Source organism: Crassostrea angulata, chromosome 2 (genome assembly GCF_025612915.1).
Source record: "Crassostrea angulata isolate pt1a10 chromosome 2, ASM2561291v2, whole genome shotgun sequence".
NCBI classification, from domain to species: domain Eukaryota; kingdom Metazoa; phylum Mollusca; class Bivalvia; order Ostreida; family Ostreidae; genus Magallana; species Magallana angulata.
The window spans coordinates 28,407,960-28,432,492 of record NC_069112.1 but is presented as its reverse complement, the minus strand read 5'-3'; the positions used below and the strand labels follow the sequence as shown (position 1 = coordinate 28,432,492).

Sequence of the window (24,533 nt, the reverse complement as noted above, 5' to 3'; positions counted from 1 at the left end):
ATATTATTATATTAAGTAAAATTATTAAACAGTTTTAGAGTTGCACTGGTATTTCCAACGATATTTCATTTTTTTATTTTTATCTCCTCTAGCTGCAATGCAATACTGCTGTTCCAGTATACAATGTGTTTGGCAGCAATTTATGTTATCGTAATTGTACAATCTGCTGGGCTCAATTCTCTATCAAGTTTGAACTTTTTTAAAGAAGGGCATGTTTTTGAGATTTTGGATGCATGCATTATTGATACCCAACCCCTTCTTATCAATTCTCTTGGACAGTGTGCATCGCAATGTGGAATGAATTCACTCTGTATCGCTTTTGATTATTGCTCTCTTTACGGGTTCCACACCTGTCGATTCCGCTTTGGACAACCCACACTTTCAACCACCACAACACAATGTGGATTTTACAAAATAACAACTGTAAGTACAAATCTTACATTAATAGCTTTGAGCTTTGAACAAAGATGAATGATACCGAGTTACACTTATTCAAATTTAGCTAATTTTGTAGTTAAATACCAATAATACTCTGATATTTTTTGATACATAAGCTGTCTTGTGAATTACTGATGTTATCATTCTCCTCCTTTTTGTTTTTTTATATTACAAGTTGATATTTATGGATTGCAGGCTCGGCAAAATTGCTCTTTTTATGTTGACATAAGAAATGAACTACCTTAATAAGAAATGTTCCTAGTAATTTTTAATCTATATATGTCCATATTTACACACCATTTGTGCATGAAACCCTCTCCCAAATTTGTGCATCGTGCAATTTTGCGTCTGATGACATATTTCTCTAATTGATTAAATGAAGTTTAAACAATAATTATTTGGTAAAATTCTTTGTTGGTCTTTTTTGACCAAGGCCCCTTTCTTTTCTCGTGAGAATTTTGTCATATATTTACAGAACAAAGACTACCCAGATGGAGTCTTTATAAGATCTCAAGGAATATGCAAGAACAGTAAGTCATCCTTAAAAACGATAACACTAAGCTTGAAAGCAATGTTAAATCTGTATTTTGTATTTAAACACATCATATTAAAATATGATGGTTCTCTGTTTCGAGAGACATTCTTAGGGATCAAATTTTTCTGAACCGGTGTTATAAAACCATTTAGAGATTCTTTTTTCCGACGAATTATGTTCAACTTTATATGCGGGACAGCTAAGGCTATTTTTTCTTTCAAACGGCAAAGTATGTTTTGATGTTTTAATTGAGAATAATTTTTCTGCTTGGTAAATACTTCCATTTCTTTATATTTATAAACAAATATGTTTGACCATGCATTAGCTATGTTTTAATTTGAATGTCACGTGATCTTGGACAAATTCTCTCCTCGCTGACCAAAAAAAAATTGAGGATAAACTGAAGTTTTGAATAACTAATATGCCACAATATTTAAGATTACTTAGTCATTACAAATTTCAGTTTGAAATCTGGTGTTAAATCCATTTTCTAAGTATACATGCATTTGCCAGAAATTTAGCTACATCTACAACATAGCGCTTTTTTTTATTTTGCCTAAAATAACAAATTAAACTAATATCCCAAATAGTTCATTTTCAGAAATATTGAATAATGTTAAGTTTTCTTTGACAATAGCGTTACTTGTTCTTATAGGTTAAACTTTTTTTGTGCTAATTTAATGGTTATATGTATATATTTACATTTGCAAATATGCTTCCTTATATGAAACTATAAAATAGCTAAAACGATCAATTTTGTATGAACATTTCAATTACGTCACAATGATCATAGCACGCGCTTATCGCTTGGATTATTGTAAACATAAAATATCGGTAATTTAATCGATTCTAAACAATTTTCATTTTCTATGGTGTTCGGATAGGGCCATTTGCGTTAGCGCGAAATTGCGTTCAGATAAACGTGCCTTTGCTCTAACGCAACTTTTCACAACGCGCCGTCGAGCTTACAAAACTTTCTACAACACGATGTTGCCCTAACACGCTGCGCGCTTACACAATTTTACAACGTGCCATCGTGCAAACTTGCGTTTGCACAACAACACCGTTCCGCTAACACACAAGATACCGTCGCGCTAACACACAATATGCCGTCGCATTGGCAGAACTTTTAACAACACGTCGTCGCGCTAACGCAACATTGCACAGCACGCCGTTTTGCTAACATACATCCCGCTGTCGCGCTAACACATTTGTACAATACGCCTTTGCCCTTAAACACAACGTGCTGTCACCTTACACAATTTTGCACAACACACTACAATCCGTTGGTGTTACACAACACGCCGTCGCGCAAACACAGCTTTGCACAACACGCCGTCGTGCTAACACAACTTTTCACAACACGATGTCGCACTAACACACCACGCTGTCACGCTAACACAATTTTACACAACGCACCATCGCGCTAACGCAACTTTGCACAACATGTCGTGGTGCTAACACAAACAAACCGTCGCGCTAACACACAACACGCCGTCGCGCTAACACAACATTTCACAACACGTCGTCGCGCTAACGCAACATTGCACAAAACGCTATTGTGCTAACGTACAACACACTGTCGCGCTAACACACGCCATAACCCTTAAACACAACATGCAGTCACGCTTACCGAGATTGGCATTAACACACGACAAACCGTTGCTGTTACACAACACGCCGTTGCACAAACACAGCTTAGCACAACACGCCGTCGTGCTAACAAAACTTTTCACAACACGATGTCGCACTTTCACACACCACGCTGTCACGCTAACACAATTTTACACAACGCATCGTCGCGCTTACGCAATTTTGCACAACATGTCGTGGTGCTAACAGACAACACGCTGTGGTGCAAACATACTACTCGCCGTTGGGCAAACACAACCATGCACAACGCGCCATCGCACCAACACAACTTTGCATAACCCGCCGTCGCGCTTACACACAACACGCCATTGCGTTAACATAACTTTGCACAACACGCCATCCCGCTAACAAACTCCAAACCGTCATGCTAACACACAACACGCTATCGCGCTTACACAATTTTGCACAACGCGCCATCGCGCTAACAGAAATTCGCACAACACGCTGTTGCGCTAACACACAACACGCTGTCACGAACACAGTTTTGGAAACACGCCTAAGCGCTAACACACAACAAACCGTTGCTGTTACACACAACCCGCCGTCGCGCTAGCACAATTTGCACAACCAGCCGTCGGGTTAATGCAACTTTGCAGAACACACCGTCGCGCCTACACACAACACGCCGTCGCGATAACACAATTTTGCACTACACGCCGTTGCACTTACGCAACTTTACACAATATGCCGTTGCAGTCTAGTAGGTAGTCTTGTACGCAAATATCAGACTGTGCATACTGAAATATGTAGGCCTGCGCGCAAGCATGGATGAAAAATAAATGTACATTGAAATACGTATTTTCAGCGACGGCGTGTTGTGCGAAGTGATGTTTGCACGACGGTGTGTTGTATGTTAGCGCAACAGCGCGTAGTGCAAAGTTGCATTAGCGCAAAGGCGTGTTGAATAAAGTTGTCCAAAATGTCCGAGGACAATCGCGTTTTTGTCATTTTAAATGAGTTTATAAATAACATTTTGAATACAGAAATCTTTGTCATAAAATTCTAAAGCAATATTGAATGGTTTAATATGATTTTCCCAAAATAAAACTAAAATATTTAACTGTATTAAAAGTCGCGTAAAGTACAAACGGCACAGTGTAAAAGAATTACCCAAACTTCATACAGAAGTTTTAAGCTATGAATATAGACAGCTATTTTTTACAAACATGTCAAAACAATATATTCTTCAATTATGATGTAGCTTGTATCCTGTTCGTCATTTTTGAAGCCGTTTTAAAACGACTAAAGGATTTATAAAAGATATTACAGCAAGTTATTTTTTTTAGCTACATGTATTTTGAACAAATACAGAATCACAACTTGAACGATCGCTTAGACACCGAAATAAAATTTGGTTTTCTTAAAAGGCCACTTTATTGTATTTTCTTATTAATATCAATAATATTAATACCTTATTATTAGTAATACCTTATTATCACTTAACATCTGCATTTGTTTTTAAATACTAGTGACAGTTTTTCCGGGACTTGCATTGCTTAAACCTACTCAGCAGTCGTCAACCTATAGATTTTATACAGCGGGGTATGCAGTAGATGGTATCAATGGTACAGACTTGGCCGTAGACAAGTGTTCCTCAACAGACGGTGGTGACACAAACCCCTGGTGGATGGTAGATCTACAGACTGTGTATTCCATAACATCTGTCAAAATATTCAACAGAGGACTGGAACAAGGTGGAATACGTAAGTGAATTACAAATTTTGATTCCCAATATTTTAAAGTTTTGTAAAGGACAGTACACCGTAAAAGACCTTAAATTCAACTTAAAATAAATAAATAAATCATAAATAAATAGAAAAAGCTTTTGATCTACTCCCTGTTATCTTTGCAAGTAGAGGATGCAAAAAACAAGTATTATTTGATAATAAATATTTTTGCAAGTTATATATACGTTTTATAATCAAGTAATAGATTAAAGTTAAAAAAACCGACGAGGGCTTGTCGATTTGTAATGTGTTTTGTGTATACCCGTAGAAATTTGACAAGGATGACAGTGTTACGAGTCGGAGTTACCGAGATGTTTTTCAAAAAAAGCTTAAGAAATGTTATCATTACGATGTCCTGTCTTAGTAGGATTTAGACCTATCCGAATGCTTCATGATAATGCTTTTTCACAGAAATCTGAGAGGGAGGGATTGTTCTGAAGCATTTTTTAAGTCAGAGAAGGTTATGTTTTGTAAAACCTATTATACTCACCAGATCTTGCCCCATACGTTTTTTTTTTTCAATTTTCAAAACTTTAAGTTCTTTTCTGGTCGTCGTTACAAGTTCCAACAAACCTATAGCTTAACCATCAGTCAGTGCATCAGAGGGTAAGTTAAGTCATCGAAATATGAAGTATTTAGAAAATGGTTTCCAGGATTGAAATTATTTATTTGAAAAAAAAAACCATTAATAGTAACCTAACAAAACAAAATTATAAACGTAATGACCTTTACTTTTCTTTCGTTTTTCCTTAAATTTTTAGCAATGTACTTTCATCCCCTGCATATGAGGTTTTGTCTCTCAGTTGATCTGCGTATAAACAATTATTAAAACGAGGCAAGCTACTGACATACAAGTTGATCAACAGTCTCGATCTGCTTCTGTTTTGTATTTCACCTACAGACTTTTGATTTTGAACACTGTTCGTTATCACCACATTTTTTTTTTGACTTCAATCCGCGGAAAATACTTTGAAGGGATATAATGTTAATTTCACTATTTTAGTCTATTATATCTAACAATACACATAACAATTTGATTTATCTTTCATTTTCTTTTATTAACATTGGTTATATTACTATTTTTTTAGCTGTGCCAGATCGCCTGCGGAATGTTACTGTCACTGTAGGGCTGACAGAATCAACGGTCAACACTCTCTGTGGCTGCTATGTTGGTCCCGGTACTCTGTCTCAGGTGGTTATCATCGACTGTCCGACATTACCACAGGGGAGATTCGTAAAGGTCTCCAAAACAACCGAGCATCTTACTCTTTGTGAGGTTGACGTGTTTGGAGTCACCGTATAATTATCATCATGGCGGGTGTCTTAGCTTGAAAGTTAGAGTAAATCGCTATAGAGTGTAACATGGTTATAATCAATTGACGCTAACAGCGAAGGAATTTTCTTTCCCCGTGACTTTATTGGATGTTATTAACTTGATGGATATAACGAAAAAAAAAACTCATAACGAAGTTAAATTATCCGTTCCTGGCACTTCGTTATAAGCGTGTTTTATTGTAATTTTATTCATTTTAATGTGACTTAATGTTATTTCGTATTGTTTACTTTTTTTACAGCTGTGACAAGTTCTACTTATGAACGTATTTGTTCGTTCGTTATATATTAAATAATTGCTACATTGTTTATAAGACGTTAATTTACATGTACAAAATTAAAAAAAGTGAAATTATTTATTATTGTTTTCTTTATCTCGAACATGTTATATGTTGTGTTTTGTAATTATTCACTTAGTCTTTTTGTTTTGTATTGACTATTTGCACATTTGTCTATTAAAATACATTTGTTTAAGGAACTGTGTTCGTTGAGATTTGTGAGTACAGATGTATTATCAAACAAAACAATTTGTATAATATTGATAAGTCTTAACTGACATCACAAGTAAGTTATGTATGTACTTTTAACAGCATTATGTGCAAATTTAGAGGTTAAAAGCAAAGCAATATCACGCCCTAATTCATTTATTTATCATAACACTCTTGCAATTATAATGCTCCCCTGCATATGCAATAATATAAAAGCAGGGAATAACAGTCGGTGAAATCTCTGATAACCTTACGGCTTTTACATTTCCTTTAAATACACACTGAAGTGGTCCTCATATTGCAGTCATTTTTTCAAGACCAGCAATTTGTTTAAAGCTTATATTTTAGTAAGTATATTCTATCTGATCATTTTTGTAAATTTTATGAATGAGACAGCTAGGATTAACAACTCTGCAATCGTTGAGAAATCTTCTACTATCTTGATTCGTAACTGTTCTTTTAACTTCTGGCATAATTGTCATATTAATCGTGATGATCGTTTAGAGCAATTTAACGTTTATCATTTACACGTTTTATCCTTAAATATCGTGCAATAATACAGTCGTATAATGCGTGTATACTGTTTTATCCTGCGTTAATCCCTTCCAATTTTACGTGTATGCATATGCAATAACATCGTTTATCTTAAAAAAAAAATGTTTCGAGTTCTGTATCAAAATTGCTTGATAAATAGTCATACTATACGTTCTCAATTGAACACTTTATATCTAAATGAAACAAAAAGAATCATATAGCATAAAAATATAACGATGAGATTGCTAAGTGGAACTATGGACATATAAAGAATAGAAAATTGAAAGATAGGTCGCGTCTGACCTTAAAATGTCATAAACTAATATACGCAATATTTTGAATTGCATAATCATATTCCTAGTCATTTAAAATCAGGTACGTTACAGATGGCTGACATAAACTTACAAATTTGAGAAATAAGTTCATTGTTTTTCATACAAGCAATATTTAGGCAAATATATGTTTAACATTGCATCAACAGAGTATCCCTAATCAATAGGTGAACATGTTATAACATTGCTTTGTTTGTATATAAGCACTTAACGATTATATATAGTAATCTCTGATTAACAATGCATTTCTATAACTTGATTTAAAATTGAGACTTTATCATATATATTCTACATATGCATATGCTAACAAAAATCCTGCTTGATAATGAATACAAGTGATATATTTGAGATGTAAGGATAAGGCTGGTCACATTCATTGTCAGACAATCAAAGTCTTCTACACTCTTTAAAAGTTTATTTTATCTTGTAGACATGAACATTAACTTTGTAAAATGTTCAATGCATTTTAAAGACATATGTAGGCACTTGTTGGACAACTGAATAGCGTACTTGAGCTTTTGGATCAGATAAGCTAGTAATCATACGCAAATAGCAATCAGGGCGGATATAATAAAGAAATACATCTCAAAAACACTTCTATGAAAAGGAGGTTTGTTCTTTTAAAAGTTTACATATTTATATTATAAATGGATTTTTTTGTCAACAGTTTCCCTGCATTTTTTCATGACACAAAGACATCTTATGTCAATCTTATCATATATAAATGGCATAAGTTTTTTATAAATGATAAATAGAATAGGCACATGTATTTGCATAAACTTCCGTTGTTAATTTTTTTTTCTTTACTTTAATCTTGAACTAAAAAAACCCCTTGTACGTCTGCTTTTTAAATCTCGTATACCTAAATTAATCATAAAAGAAAACAAGTAATATATCTTTTTTTTTTTTTTGCTATTGTGATTAAATTTTTAACAAATATCACTAAGTTTAAGTACGGCGAAAGTATAAAATATTAACCGAATATATGAAATCTGACTACGACGATTAATTGGAATTTTCGTCAAGGCAACGCAGCAAATGTATATAAAACAGGTGCTTATCTCTCAGAGAAAGACATTTTCAGGCCAAGCAATTGCATGAACAACATCAATGAGATGGAAATAATTCTACAGCTTCAGTTTATCGGGTTTGTAACTGATTGTGTCACTATAATTAAAACATTGACTAAATACCAAGCACCTTTTACACACGAACTGATTTCAACAGTTTTAAAATACGTACAGAATGACTGTAAGAGACGTTTAAGAGTAACCTGACTTTTGGGTAGAACTAATTTGTAACAAAAAATAAGAAGGGTGGAAATATGTAAACATTGCCACCTTATAAAGTATAAACAGCAGATGAGAAATTTTCTTTTCGTTTGTATGTTGTGTTAAACATTAAGAGCAAAGAGACCAGTTAAAACTCGTAGCGATGAGTTTGTGGTTGTTCCGGGTCACTAGGAGTAGGCAAACTGATCGGCTTACCAGGAATGATCTAATGATGCCATTGCCTACACAACTTTCAAGTTAATAAACGGTAGCCTGATTTACATTTTGATGAAAAATCAAAGTTCATTCTTTTTTCCAGGGGAAAAATAGTAATTGTCTTAATAAAAACCGAACAGTCCTTATACTTACGCCTCGTTAAGTTTAGAATCGTACATGCAATATTCCGTATCCATTGTAGTTCAAATATAATGCTATTACATATAAATGGTGGACACTCCACCAAAAAGGTTAAAGTTATAAGCAAAAGCAATATCAATTAATTGTTCGGTATGGACTCATTATAGATATATGTTGACGACAGACAAACAGCGATAAACATATTGCACTTATATACTAAAAGAGAACGTAATATTCACAGCTGTAAAGCTTGATTGTGTTGGCACCAGAGGATGCAAAAAAAAAACAAACAAAAAAACGAACGAATATAAATGAAACAGATGTACGTTAAACTCAAAACTATGCTTTATAAAATCTATGCCGAGTTAAGTATACCGTGAAATGTATCCGGGAATCATAATAAATAATTAATATCCAGGAAGTTTTTGTCGCATTCCTGTCGCACAAAAAGTAAGTAATAAATTCCATCGATTAAATGCATTTGAATAAATGATGTACATCTAGTCACATAAACGTATGAATTTTTTATAGTGAAAAAGATAACATAACAAATTTTTTTTAGATATTCGTCCATCTGATCTGAATGCCTAGATTGACTATATATCTCAATACCGTGTCTACACCAATCTTTTTCATGTGTTGGTTTTTTTTCTTGAGATATTGCTGTCCAATCATTCCTTGTAAAAAAAAAACTGTATTGGTCATTTATGATTTTTTTTTTCTTTCAGGAAACGACTAGGAAATACAGCAGGTGTAGATCAAAAAAATCCTGACCTCTTATGAAAGTTTTCCAAAGAGTTAAAATTAATGTTTATTCAGATCACAGTTCTTATACGCTAAAATACACCCCGATGCATTAAGTGCATGCATAGCTTGAAGATATTTGCAAATACAAACGTTCAATATTTTTTTATTTAAATTAAAATGTGATTTAAAAATTCAAAATTTAAAATAAACGTTATTGATGTAGAATGTTTATGGCATTAAAATATACGGCTCTTTTCTCCACATATATTAATTAATTTTCAATGCTGGACAGATTGCTTTTACTTTTGAGATCTAAATCTGGACCGAAAGATATAAGGAACATAATGCCTCTACCACGTTTTTCCATGATTAGGTGCTAAACTCCACGTTTATTGTGGTTATCTTCAGCCTAAAGTTTACCGATGCAAAGTTTGTGCTGTACATATTTGGTTTTAAAAATCGGAAACATCGGAAGAGCATTATATCAATGTTTTAACATACGTTTTTTTTGCAAATAATAAAAGGCATAAAAAGAAAATCCTCAAGATTTACAATAAGTGTTAACACAAAATATATATACTTAAGAGTAAAGTACTTGCTGTTTTTGAACATTGTCCGATTAATTTTAAATACATGAAATTCTGCAATTCAGTGACAGTTAATCGAAAAACTGCTGTATAACAGAAAATAACTGTCAGAAAAACACATGACTTAGCCCTGCAATTAAAGCATCGTTCAGTTATATTCCGTCCACAGAATGGCATCTATTCAACCAGTGACTGTCTCTGCTAATGTAGAGTTTACACAGGATAAATCTCTGCCATTCAGTCAACTGAGAGGTGACTGAAAGGTAACTGAAATATGACTGAATGGCATAGCTATGCCATTCAGTCACCTTTCCAGACTATTCGGGTATCATTCAGTTGACTGAAAGGCAGAGGTTTATCATTTGTTAAGAGGTTTTTCGTTTGTTCATACCCTTAGTTCTCGATAGTAAGATGCATCATCAGTGGTAACTGTTTGTTCTGTATTACTTTATTTATTTAAGCTCTTTGTTTACAGAATGTTCTCTTGTGAAATAAAGATTTGTTAAATATTTAAGCATATAAATAATCTAACTATGATTTTGTTTATTTTAAAAAAATTGCCAAAAAAGTAGTCCTTCGGCCTTATCAATTACTTGAAGAACAAAAATTATATTGTATATATCATTATTATTTGAAACTAAATGTGCACCCCTATGCGGCACCCGGTATTAGTCCGGGGTCACGGTTTTAACATTTTGTAATATACACTATCTAAAGAAGCAACCAAATTTCAGCATTATGTTTTTTGAGAAGATGTTTTTATGCATGTCCTGTCTATATTTCTATGTCAAGCTTTAACCCTTTTGATGCCAAAGTATTGGTCAGAGAGTTAATTGTAAACCAATTTAACAATTTAAAGTCTACACTATCTTAGGATGCATGTATAGTTATCTCACAAATTACAACATTGTAGTTCTTGGAAAGAACATTGGTAAACATTTTTATTGTTAAACTTTGAACCCTATTTGGCGCTCAGATAGTGCTCCGGGAGTCAAGGTTTTAACAATTTAAAATATTTACAGGGGCTAGTCATGATTAGCCTCGAACTCTTATTTTTTTTCTCTTTCACATATCCATTGTTTTAAGAATGCATTTCTAATAATCAAATGAAATTTGAGAGTCAGTCGTTGAGTTATAGGCAAGATACAGAGCTCACAATTCTTTGTCATGTAAACATGGCTAGTGTCCCATTTTTGTTAACATAGGTTCAATATACCAGAAAATTTGTTTAAGGTGATTTGTGTATCGGCTTAATAATTTATTTTAAGCATAAATAAACAGTTCTCAACATGTATTCGAGGTCTAAAACTAGAGTTTTCACTTTGACATTCCAAACGTAAACAAAAGCTTTGGTTACATAGCAAATTACTCGTTTATATTTTCATCTTTAACTGTCTTTGTCTGTGATAATATTACGAATCAATTTTGAACCCATAAACCCAATAACTTCATAAAACATGAGTGACACAAAATTGGCGTGTCTTATACATGTAGCATTATCGAAAAACGCTATTGGATGCGCCGCGTAGATATACACAGAGCATGTGCTACATAAAAAAATAGTGGTTTTAAAATGATGTTGTTTTAAAATGTACAAATTGGAAATAATATGAATATAAGTAATAAGGAATCATTCTTTGAATATTATGAGGTGATAATTTCGGTCGGAGCGTTGTCAAATCTATTATAAAACCCTTTGAATGATTCCTTATTCCTTAAATAACTCTCAAGTTTTCGTTTCCTAATTTTTTAAATAATTTTTTGACCTAATTCATGACTACACCCTTTAAACAAACACCATATTTTCATTGTTTTGTGATTATATCCTTTTCAAACGGGCTATGCCCTATATTTAAACAATTTAGATGTCCCTTTACGTAAGGATTGTTTATAAATTATGTTTTTTTCTCTTTATTCATTTTCATTTATTACAAAATGACGTGGATGTAACTTTGATAAAAATATGTTTTTAAAAACCCCAGTCCTACATGCCCTTACTGTGTGCCAAATTATCTAAGATCGATATGACAGGAAAGTATGGAACTTGCATTTATATTATTCATGCCTTTGTCAAACCAAATAACAAATAATACACATACTGAAGACTATCGAAATGGCGAGTGCACATAATGCAGATATATGATCCACCTTTAAATATATCGTGAGATATATTCATGTAGCAGGAGAAGAACCATGGTCATAAAGGTTGTTTCTTAATTTTCCCTCACTCACTCTTTACCTGATAGTTAAATTAAAAAAAACACCTTGATCGATTTACTTTGTGTTAAGCACAGCAATGTAAGAGAATACGACGAAAATGTTGTGATAACCTACTTTAACAAAAAAAACCCTCATGCAAAGTCACGCCATGACCCCTCGCTAAAGTTGTTACTAAACAGGACACGTTCAAGAATAAGGACACACGCTACCTTTAAATTCATTAACTTCGACCCCCCTCCCCGAAACATAGCCAACACCAAAGAAAATCAAAGAACAATTTTCTTATTTTATTACATTTACGAAATATATAAACACCATGCGCGATTATAAAAGGGTCAAATAACACCACGTGGTTAAATTCAAATGAGAATAATATCTGAAGAGGGTGTGAAAGTTAAAAAAGGAAACAAACCTTGAGCGATTTATCCGCACTGAGATGCAAACGATTACGACGAAAACGTTGCAATAAAAGCTGAAAAGACATACCTTAATGAAAAACCCCCCATATTTACACAGACGGTCACCTGATACCCTTCGCTGAAGTTGTTACTAAACAGGACACGTTCAAAAAGACACACACACACAGTCAGCTCTTATAGAAATCAAAGAATAATATTCTTATTTTTATGATTTTATTACGAAACGGCTAGATGCGTGTTACTTCATAACACAGAAATACGATGTCAAGCATTAAAAAAATGATACATTTAGCGACATAATGCACAACATCCTTTCTCTGTCCTTGTACGTTCCCTGTGCACCTATGTCCCTACCTCTATGTCCCTGTTATTCTTGTATATGCCTATGTGCCGTTTCAGACTGACCGTAAAAATACTTTTGTTTTTCCTTGGACTGAAATGTCACACTTTCATTGGTTTAAACATAGCACGTGATTGCCTCATGTATCTCTATATTTGTTCGATGAGAAATAATATTAGGCAATATGGCCGTCATTGCCGGACGCTTCGCTTACTCATTTCGACATTTCATAGTATTTAGTACATAAACTGCATACCGTAAGTTCTTAAAGTATTTAGAGTAATTGCCCTTTGAAATTCGTTAAAATTAGAGAAGTTGCCCATAGAATATTGACGTCACATTGTTTTGTCTGGAGCAGAACAAAATAGCAGCGTCGAAATTTGCTCAAATCTCTGAAGAGGAAAGGGAGAAAGCATTTGAAATTGAATAGCAACAAAACACTTCAAGTAAACATGGGTGAAGCAAAGATTTTTAAAAAGTATTTGAAATGTGAGATTGAAAATTTTGAAGAGTTTAAATAAGTTAAATTGAACGAGGTGTTAGGCATCTTGTACATGGCTTTGCGTTGATCATCGCTATTTGTGAATAAATACATGGTCCTCGGGAAAACAAAACACTTATTAGATTAGTTACTGACTCACTACGGAAATATATTGGGTTGATCAATCTCATAGACGGCTCGGCTTCGCCTCGCCATCTATGAGATTGATAATGTAAAAAATATTATTTTTAGATCAGATTTGACGTTAGGGCAAACTCTTCGTTTTGTGCATAGTAACCTAAGAAATAATCATAAAATTAAGGATAAAATGTATAAAATAAGCATATAGTAAAAGCATTGCATACACCTTTAACCTCTTTAGTTATATTTGATATTGCAGCATTACAATGTACTTTGCATAAACATAATTATGCAACATACATCATAAAGAAACCAAATGCTTAGAGACACAACCCATAACGATTATAAATGTCACATGTATTTTATTAAAACGGTGCAGTTCTCTCTTTAACATCACTTTTATATTGTCAACAAACCGTGTGTTGGTAAGCAATGGCGAGAGAGAGAGAGAGAGAGAGAGAGAGAGAGAGAGAGAGAGAGAGAGAGAGAGAGAGAGAGAGAGAGAGGAAAATAGAGATAACATTGGTATCGTTAAAATTAAATAGACTATATTGTATGGAACGGAGCATAAATAAAAAAAATAAAAAATATTACATGATTTTACATATCTTGAAAAATATTTGCAAATCAATGGTCAACTGGTTTCTTCTTCTTTATTGAATTTTAGATTTGTATCTGTTGCACTGAAAATCTAAATAACAACCTTGGTATACATCCTTTAAAAATATCTGACACATGATTTACAAATTAATGTCCGATCATGTTTTGGCCTGGCCATTTACATGCATAATGATCTACGTATACAAAAAACATTGTTATTGGACAAGGTTCTGGTTTCGATAAAGCACAAATAAATAGTGTGTTTACATTTTTGTTGAAATTGTAACTTGGAAAGTGGTTTAAAATGCAAAAATCGCACCTTAAACTGCGTTTGAAAACAAACAAGGCATTGGTTTTTTTGACAAACATAAGTCTGCGAAGTTTTTTTTTCTCATTAGAATGATACGTAATTTTTCGTGATTGTAATTCATTTCTATTTTTTAAGCGGATTGTGGATAAAAAGCACCGAAACTAGCAATAAGAGAAAACAAATCATAATGTAAAAAAGAATAATTTTTTTAAGGATCGGATGTGACGTTCGGGCAAATTCTTCTCTGTTTTTACACTTAGTTACATGAGGGAAAGAACATAACAAAAAGAAAAGAATAAAATTGAGAGAGAAAAGGTTTAGAAATGTAATAAGCAACAAACCGTCAACAAACCGTATGTTAGTAGTCAATGATGCAACTCGGCAATTGAAAAGAGACTACATTACACTGAAATTTGCTTGATTTTTATTAATCGTATGTTTATGAAAAAAGAGAGGGGTAGAGAGAACATGAGAGAGACAAAAAGAGACAGAGAAATGGGGGCAGAGTGCATGAATTAACAAAGACAGAAAAATATATTTAAAAAAACAGAAAAGGGCAAACATTGGAATTTCCCTTTTAAGCCATAAACATTGATTTGTGAAATTATTAAAAAGTTGTCTCTCATTAAGGTTTTATTTATAGGGAGTTTTCATTCAAATGCTATCAAAGTTGAAGTCACAAACTGTTGATTTTAACTATCGATATTTTGACCAAGATAGGAAAAAAACTTATTTAATTAGGAAACTTTCAACAAGATTAGAAAAAGCTCTTACATAAATAGCTTCCTTTCAATTCAGTAAATAACAATCTATCCAGTAAGAAAAAAAATGATAGATATTAAAATGTCCATTCATGTTTTTACATATAGTTTCAATAGAAAGATTGCTGTATTAAGTGATTTTTAGTCAGTTTAATACTTTGTTAACATCAATATCACACTTTTATGAAATGGAACCTTACTTCAAAGCTGTATATCGACTGTGTTGGTATCAAACTTTTTTTTAAACATAATGAGTTATCTACTTTACGGAATAGATTCACTGCAGCTGGGTTTTTTTCAAACCAATATATTTAGAGACGCCTTTTGATTTTCCTAGATTTAATACTATTCATAACTTGATTATAAAGTGTAGATGATAAAGTGATGAAACAAACTGCAGTTAGACGTTCGAACTTCAAGATCTGTAAGTTATACGTTAAACTTAGTATATTAACAAAAGGAACACCCATTTATCAGTTTACCTTCCATCACACATTGGGATATACATGTAGAAGATTACGACGAAGATATTTATTTTTAGATGAAACTCAAAACTATTACCTTGGCAAAAAGCCACATCTTCAAGTGTGATCGTCAGACAAAGACACATGACAGCATACTTCAAATTTCTTTATAACTGCAAACAATTTAAGGATTTTAAAAGAATGTATAATATGTACATCTGGTATTTCTTCATACATGCGTGTTCCGACGAACGTGGACACATGATTAGTGTTTCGCTTTCAGACCACGCCTTTTAGTCTATGACTTTAATATAAATAATATCAGATGTATACTTTAAATTTGATGTTTTCTTTCAGTAAACATTATATGATTTTTTGAAACAGCGTGCGATGAAAAATTTTCCCGGTATTTTCTAAACAATTTAGGGGGATCAGCAATTATTACGTAATCTATAAAAAACCGGTACAACTGAAAACAAAACGGGTCAAATGCGAAATCTACTTTGAAAAGATGGATGTCGCTTCTAGATATGTTCCTGAGAGAGGTACGTTGTTTTGTTTGATTAAAAAAATAAACAATAAGAAAGTTGCATTTTTTTCACGGACATTTGAAAAGATAATAACTTTATGTTTTCTTAACACTCGGTTGGTTTATACATAAGTATGTTTTAATTTATTGTAAATTGGGAATGTGACTGTCGTCAAATTAACTCCTTTTTTTAAAAACTAATGGGTTTGTTTGTCTCGTTATCGATCATAGAATTTATTTATAAATTGTTGACCGATAAGAGTTCTAAATATTACAGATGATTTGTTCAGTGTCACTGTTTCTAAATAAAATCAGCTTACTTGAATTCCTTGCAAGCCCTCCAAATGATCTCTAATCACTCTTTTATTTTGTAATGTCACCTTTTGGATCCTTTTGGACCATATGCATAAAGTTTTTGAATTTAAAGTAATAAAATTCCATTTAAAGCCCTAGCTAACAGGGTTTTCAGGTCAGTTACATTGCAGGTCAGGTAAAGTCTATTTTTACATTGAATTTCGGTAATACCTATATATTTTCGATTTTACTCAAATCAGGATTATTAAAATGATAATTTTTAGGTGTGATAGAAAAAAAAAATATCTGAAGTATCCGTTTTTCATTTTTTCAAAGTTAATTTTCTGTCGGCCGTTTCCTCTTCCACGACAAAAAGCTTGTGACATTCAGATCTCAAAAATGATAAGGACTTAAGCATTCACACTTTGTAGAATTATAGACCTATAGTTGTAGTTGTCTTTCAACCATTTTGTTTTGTCCATCATAACTTCCGGTCGTCACCGGAAGCAATTCAAAAATTATTTTTTCTTTTGCATTAAATTTGTTTCATATGAAATTGAAATATAAGAAATAATCCTTTACTTATGTGATGTATCCAATGTTAAATGAAAACAAAAAACTCGACTTCCGGTGAAATATCTCAAACATCTTAGAAAGCGTATTTTCGATAAATGTTTTACCCACGAAATCTGAGAAAGTCAAGTGATCAATACTCGAAACTTATATAGATAATAGACATTCGATAGAAAATGCGTTTAACCGCTTTCATTTTGTCAACTGTCACTTCCGGTCCTTACCGGAAGGGTTAAAAAAATCAAGCTGTTTAAAAGTAAAACTGTTTTTCGTTGACAATTTTAGTAAAATTGATAAACAATAAAGTACTAGTGTCTAATGTTCCAGAAATACTAACTTTTTATTTTGACTGAGTATTTCCGTTGTCCGTTTTCTGTCAAGAAAAAAAAAACAAAAAACAATGACTCCACAAGATCTCAAAAACGGTGATGACTTGAACAACCAAACTTTGAGGGATGATAGCCCTAAGTATGAATCCGTGTTTACATTTTTTTGTTTGAATTGTCGTCACTTCTGATCGTCACCGGAAGTACTGAAAATATTTTTTCCCTATTTTTTTTTACATGGACTGAATACTGGTACAAAATTACACGATCTTATATATGTTAAAATAAGCAAATGTATTCTACTTCCGGTCAGTTATATCAAATATCTTAGGTACCTAGCCTTTTTACAAAATTGATAACCGCGAGATTTTAGTCACTGTAAGGGATTGAGACACGAACTTTTATAAATGATAGACAATCGATTGAAGATATGTTTAACGGGTTTTCTTTTGTCAACCGTCACTTCCGGTACTCACCAGAAGAGTTCAAACAATTCATTTTTTTTTCACAAGTTTAACCAATTATTTTTGGTGTTTCATCTTCTATGATTAACAGTGGTGTACACTAGACAAATGTATAAAACAAAAGCAGCTTTTATTTTTATAAATCTCTTTCCTTCGTCCATTTCCGGTTTCGAGACAAAAAACCTATATTCACCCAAGATCGCAGATTTGGCAGAGAATATCGATATTTCATCGTATCATATGAAAACAAAATCGGACGGAAGACCTACTCGTTACTCGTAACGAGATCTAGTTATTTATTATTTTTTTAATTTTAAGAACAGAAAAAAATCTGAAAATTAATTAGAACATTGGCCGTTTTTCATAGCAGTATTAAATAAAATATATAACACTTCAAATTTCGGAAGTTTTTGAATGTTAAGGCACGTAAATATACTCAATGACTATTTCTTAAAAATTTCATATATCAACCGAAGCTTGTACGGCATAACATATAAAAATGTCACGGCTAGTCCCATCACGGCTAAAATACAAAAGCAATCACCCCTTTCCCTATTTCTGAAATTATGACTTTTTGTGACAGTTTCTGTTTTACAACATTATTCTTTGGATTTATCTATTAACATTAATGTAATTATAATACGAATATATCTATAATTATATAAACCACTTATGATTTTGTACTTCTACTTTTCTAAAGATAAAAACATTAAAATTACACCCTCTCGTGTATTTTTGCATAGGAAATTTTACCTTATACAACTTATCAGAATATGTCAGCGTAATAAAGAAAATGAAAAAGTAGGTTTGTTTTTTTTTTTGTTTTTTTTTTGGGGGGGGGGATTAAAATGAGGATGTTTTATGTAGCTTATCTACAGACTACATGCATATAAAGGATTCAAACAACTTGACTTCCAAAATATTTAAAACATTTTACTATATATGATAATTATAATTGTCATGTAATCAACAAAAGTCACGTTCATGTAGTCAACGTCCTGTCTCCCTAGAGAGAGAGAGAGAGAGAGAGAGAGAGAGGAGAGAGAGAGAGACCCATTTTAAAAGATTATCTTTTGAAAGGATGACGTTTACTCATAACGAAAAAAAATTCCACTGATGATAATGAAAAACCAACTATTGTGTGTTATAGACCTTAAATTGTAATGTTAATTTTCATTTTCATAAAAGTAGCTCAATGGCCTACATTTTGAGTTAATGGCCATTTTATATTTTTGGAAAATTAAAGGAAAATCTCTTAAAATTTCACACTATGATTAAGATTTTCTTAATTATGAAAATAATACAAATTGCTCAACACTTTTGAAAATGAAATACAATTTATGAATGGCAATGACATTAAATACATACAAAACATTAAGTTTTCGTACGCAATTTTTATAAATATTCCAGTCCGAATTTCCTCTATCACTTTTCAAATTCTTACCCATTTTTGATCCAATTTTACAAAAAATTGAATGATGATAATACAAAAACATTTATAGTATTAAACTACTTATATTGATCTTATTCTGTTGGCATATAATTTATATGAGGTCAATGATCAAAATTTTGAGATATGGTGTCTTTTCTCGTTTTAAGCATATCTCAATATTTTTTAAATCCGGGCCATACGGTTATTATAATGAATAAATGAAGTAAAACTAACAGAAAATATGCCAAATAATATAGACTAAAATATAAAATCTTAACTTTTAATATTAGAGTACTTCCAAAAATATTTAAGCGGAAAACAAAATCTGCAAAATTTAGTCCGAATTTCCCCTGTTTGGCTAAAAGTCTATTTTTGTTTTGGCATAATTCCATAATATAGTAGAAATATCGAATGTTATGTCAATAATAATTTATTTCACAGATACTTTTTGTGTTTAGAACAAATTTTACTCATGACATTGAACTTTATAACGATCCGAATTTAAGATTTCAAACCCTGAGTAAACAACACCCTTAAGAATGAGTTTAAAATGCGTGCATAACCTAGTAAAAGGATATCAAGAATGAAACAGATAAATAAAGTATATTATTTTATGCAGAATGTTCCTTGACCATGGCTCTGTATATTAAGTTTGGACAACATAAAAGACACTCATTCATTTTTTTTAAATAACTGTACACCAAAAGCATCAAAATAGCTTGATATTTCTAAGCAACCTGAATTCATCTTTTTAGCCACGGGTAGATTTGTTAAATAGGAACGATAACTCTGTTCCATTTATCATAGTTTAAGTTTAAATAACCGTAAGATGTTAAAATGAGAATGGTTCATTAATATGAAACACAACTAATATTCAAGTATTTTGGGAAAATTATCCAAACACCCATACCGGTATTTTGCTCAAAATTCCACAGGAACTACAAAAATCTCGGAAAGTTATAAGTCGAAAATAGTGACACGTTGTTTGTAAATTTCATGATTAACATAGACTATTGAAGAAAAATCAATGGTTATATTTTGATGTTCATTTATAAATTGTAAAAGTTCTAGTCTAAATCATAATTTATAAAGAATACAACGTACTATATATATATATATATATATATATATATATATATATATATATATATATATATATATATATATAAACAAGTAAACACTTATATTAATCTGTTTCCTGAAATATAATTTACAACTTATAAAACATAGAAGTGCACATGTTGGAATGTCTTTCTGAAAGTTTTACGGCATATTTGCGCCTATTTCAACATATATCAAATAAATAGAAAAAGTAACATTACTGTGTCTCCTTTTAAGTATAATGCCATAGTTTATGGCGGAACGTTGTTAGTTAAATCCCTGTCACATCGGAGCTACGTCATCACGGCGATCATGCTGTGTCCTTAAACAATGTTAAACGTCATGGTAAACGCAGTAGTGTCTCCTACTGTACCGTAACAACGCAACGACAGCTTTGTTCGTCGCGGTGGGGTCGCCTAGAACATTTTAGAACGTCATGCGACCTAGCTTGAACATGCACAAAGCACGCGCCGTGATCTGATTCTGATAAACACACCGTAGAAACGGAGTGGGGTTGATGTGTCAGCGCCGTAAGGTCTCAAACAGTGCCACGAGAGCTCCCCTGGCGCACTCAAAGAACGCAGCTTATCACAATGTATGCAGTAATAAGTCAATTGCGCTTGCACGGAGACCTCTCGGAGTCGTTTTGGGTCTCACTGCGTCTCTATTGCGCACTCTCTGCGCTTCCACAGCGTTTGAACAAGTTGTTTCTTGGCTGCGTTCAAAAAGCGACCCCAAAGAGTTGTTGCTGCGTTTATCGCGATTTTTTGACGTTTCTTCTGCGTTTATTGGCGTTTGTACCGCAATCCCACGGCGTTTCTAATGCTTTGTCACCCAGACCACGAAAACTCGAACAATGGCTGTTATACAATTGCAAGCGATGCAGTAGTTATCAAACTGGATGTGGATGACTATGTAAAAAGTAGTATTTGTTAATATTTTAGGACCTTCAAAGGGAGTAGAAGGAATTCATGCCACTTAGTTCTGATGTTTTCTAACAACTAACTAACTAACAACTAAACTATAAAAAATATTTTGCTTATAATACGACTTCAGTATTTTCTTCATTACACGTTTTAATCTAAGTATTTTAAAGTCTTTGAAATAATTATTTTTTCTACACAATCAAACGCTTCATTGTGATTTTTCATTATGAACGTCTTTTCCCGATTCAAGCTCGGATGCAATAATCTTCTGACTTATGTTTTTAAGAATCCTGAAGAATGCATAACTAGGTATTTAACTGCAATTTGTATTATTTATTTCAATTAAAACATGTTGCATTTGCAAGGCAGTTACATTTTTGGATACATACATTAGATATTTAATTGAAGGAAAAAGTGGTTTGAGTAGCTTATAATTCTAAATAAATGTTTTTTTTAATATCATTTCAGTACGTAATCCCCGAATGCCCGCAACAAAAGAGAATCTGAAATACAAATACAACAGACTTGGAAAGGAACTCGACACTATCCGTTCCAAGTATGAAGATAATGTTCACAGCGTTATACAAAACCTAGGAGGACGTTATAATGAAACACGAAACTGGCCGCTGCCTTGCTACGGAAAGCTGAAAAGTATGATAAAAGATTCAACTAATGACGTTGTCATTTCGAAATGTAGGGTCCCTTTACATGAACATTCCATAAAAAACATGGGAGACAGAAAAGGTACGTGAGTTTTTGTTTTTTTAATTTAAAATTTTAAATCTTTGCAATAATAAATTAAAAAGTTAATAGTGTTTTTTATAATTATGAAATGATGGTGTGAAAACCTAGAAGGCTCATTCGAGATTCGAGATTCAAAATACGAAATTCAAAGCATGAGATTTAAGATACGAAATTCGAAATTCAAAATCTAAATTAACCGATCAAATCATGGATCTGAAACCTATATCTTAGCGACATAAATTTGTACTATAAAGATAATTCGTACATATACTAATAATTGCCTTATGGTTATGTTATGTTAAGATTAACTTTAATGAATTAACCCCACTCAGTATGAACAATTAAATTAGTGATAACACTGTGTGCTTTGCGAAATTCAACCGATTTTTCATTCATTGTGTTATTTCATTGTTCATTGTGTATAATTCTGAATTGTAGGTACAGTTAGTTGTAATCATACCTTCTGTGCAGATACTTATAAACTCACGCAAGAGTTTATTCCATGCAAAGTTTATATAAAAGTCTGAAAACTTAAACGCGTTTTCGCCGGTTGGGGGTTTCATGAGGCTTGGTCCAACATCAAGAAAATAATATCAAGGTTGGCTCAGTATTAGTTCCGTACGGGAGAGAAGGTCCTGTAATACAGTAAAACTCGTTTTTTACGAACACGGATATAGCGAATTCTCGGATATAGCGACATTTTTTTGAATCCCCGATAAAATAATTAACAAGTCTTACCCAAATGTTACGGTTATAACGAATTCGGATATAACAAAATTACGGATATAGCGAACTCATTTTGAATCCAGTAGAGGTGAAAACAAACGGAATTTAACGAATATAACGAATTATTTTACAGTAAAAAAGTTTGCAATACCACTGAACATAATAGTTTTAATGAATTCCTTTTTATTTCACAATCTGATTATTAAAGGTATCAAAGTAATGTATTTTTTAAAGCCCCAATTAACAAACTTATAGTCAAATGAAAAAATGTATATATAGTGAATTCGCTATCGTTATTATTACGAATTCGTTATACGGATATAACGAATTACGGATATAACGAAGTAAAGATAGATTATATATATATATATATATATATATATATATATATATATATATATATATATATATATATATATATATATATATATGTATATATATATATATATAAATATAAATATATATCCGTACTTGATTAAATTCGACTCTTACAATCGGATTTAATGTTCCAATAAATATAGGGTAGGAAACTAAAGAGTAGACGGGACTTTTTTGCGCAGATCCTACTCTTCCATTCATTCAACACAGGTATTTTCACTCATCGAGTTCGACTTGCTTTCATTTTTTTATTCACTGGTTTTTAAGCTATTAATTTTTGAAAATATTTCGAATCTATGGCCTGATTATATATAAATTAGAGCTGCGCTGGTGCATCTCTTTACTCAAATGGACCAAAATATTACTAAATGAATCTAAAAAATTTGACAAAATTAGTTATAAGCGACTCATTTTTCAATTCTTATCGGGTATGTCCTTTAGAAAAATCTTGAACCACACATATGTTTAGCAAATAAAGCGACAATTGTTTCATTTTTTATGGGGAGGGGGTGGTGCCGGTAAAAGACATGTATTGTCTGTGGCAGTTGGGCTATACTCTCATTTGTTATAATAGGTAATACTACATATTGATATAAAATGAAAGTTTCCAATTACACTGTACATAGCTTCTATCATGCATTTTGACCCGCGCGATAGTTTAAAACAATTTTCAAAGCATTTAATGTAATTAAACTGATCATTTTTGGAAATAATTTTTCTGGATCCCCGCCTGATACGTCCGCCTCCATGTACATTAGAATTACATGTACGTTGACCATATGTAAACATTAACTTAATCGGCTATGTTATGTGACGATAACATTTTTTATCAATGTATTTGCAGGATAGGTAACAAATAACAGCCTATTTGTTGGTTTCCGCACTGGTTATTTGAGATAATTTGGCGCCATCTTCTATGCATTTCCCACACCCCACACAGTTTCTTTATTTGGTGTCCTGTGTGTATGGCGACAAATTGGTAAATTTGCACTTCTCGCCCCTTGTAGCTTCACCCTGATAACATTTTATCTGGCTTAGTGTAATGTAGTAGTATATTAAGTACACACATCTTTGCAGTGCTTATTTACATTTTTAGAGAGTTACTTACATACAAAGTAAACTTTTGTACGATTTATATGCAATTATCGTCAAATTTGATGCGGGGGGGGGGGGGGGGGTAGGAAACTACAGAGACATTCAACTTGGGTGTGATACATATGCCTGTCTATACCTTCTATTCTTTCTTGTTGATCAATGAATGAATTATACATGTTACAAACTACAACAATAGATATTGAAAAAT

At 32.4% G+C, this 24,533-nt stretch overlaps 2 protein-coding genes across 2 annotated transcripts in view; one reads left to right on the top strand and one right to left on the bottom strand.

Annotated features, from left to right (window-relative positions):
- Nucleotides 1-24,533, bottom strand: part of LOC128171686 (multiple epidermal growth factor-like domains protein 10) — a 295,355-nt gene that overhangs the window by 157,922 nt on the left and 112,900 nt on the right. The window lies entirely within an intron of this gene.
- Nucleotides 99-5,833, top strand: LOC128171706 (fucolectin-6-like). Its single transcript, XM_052837477.1, has 4 exons — nt 99-423; nt 914-968; nt 4,096-4,329; nt 5,442-5,833. The coding sequence occupies exons 1-4, from the start codon at nt 124-126 to the stop codon at nt 5,654-5,656; spliced, it is 804 nt and encodes a 267-aa protein (XP_052693437.1). The 5' UTR covers nt 99-123; the 3' UTR covers nt 5,657-5,833.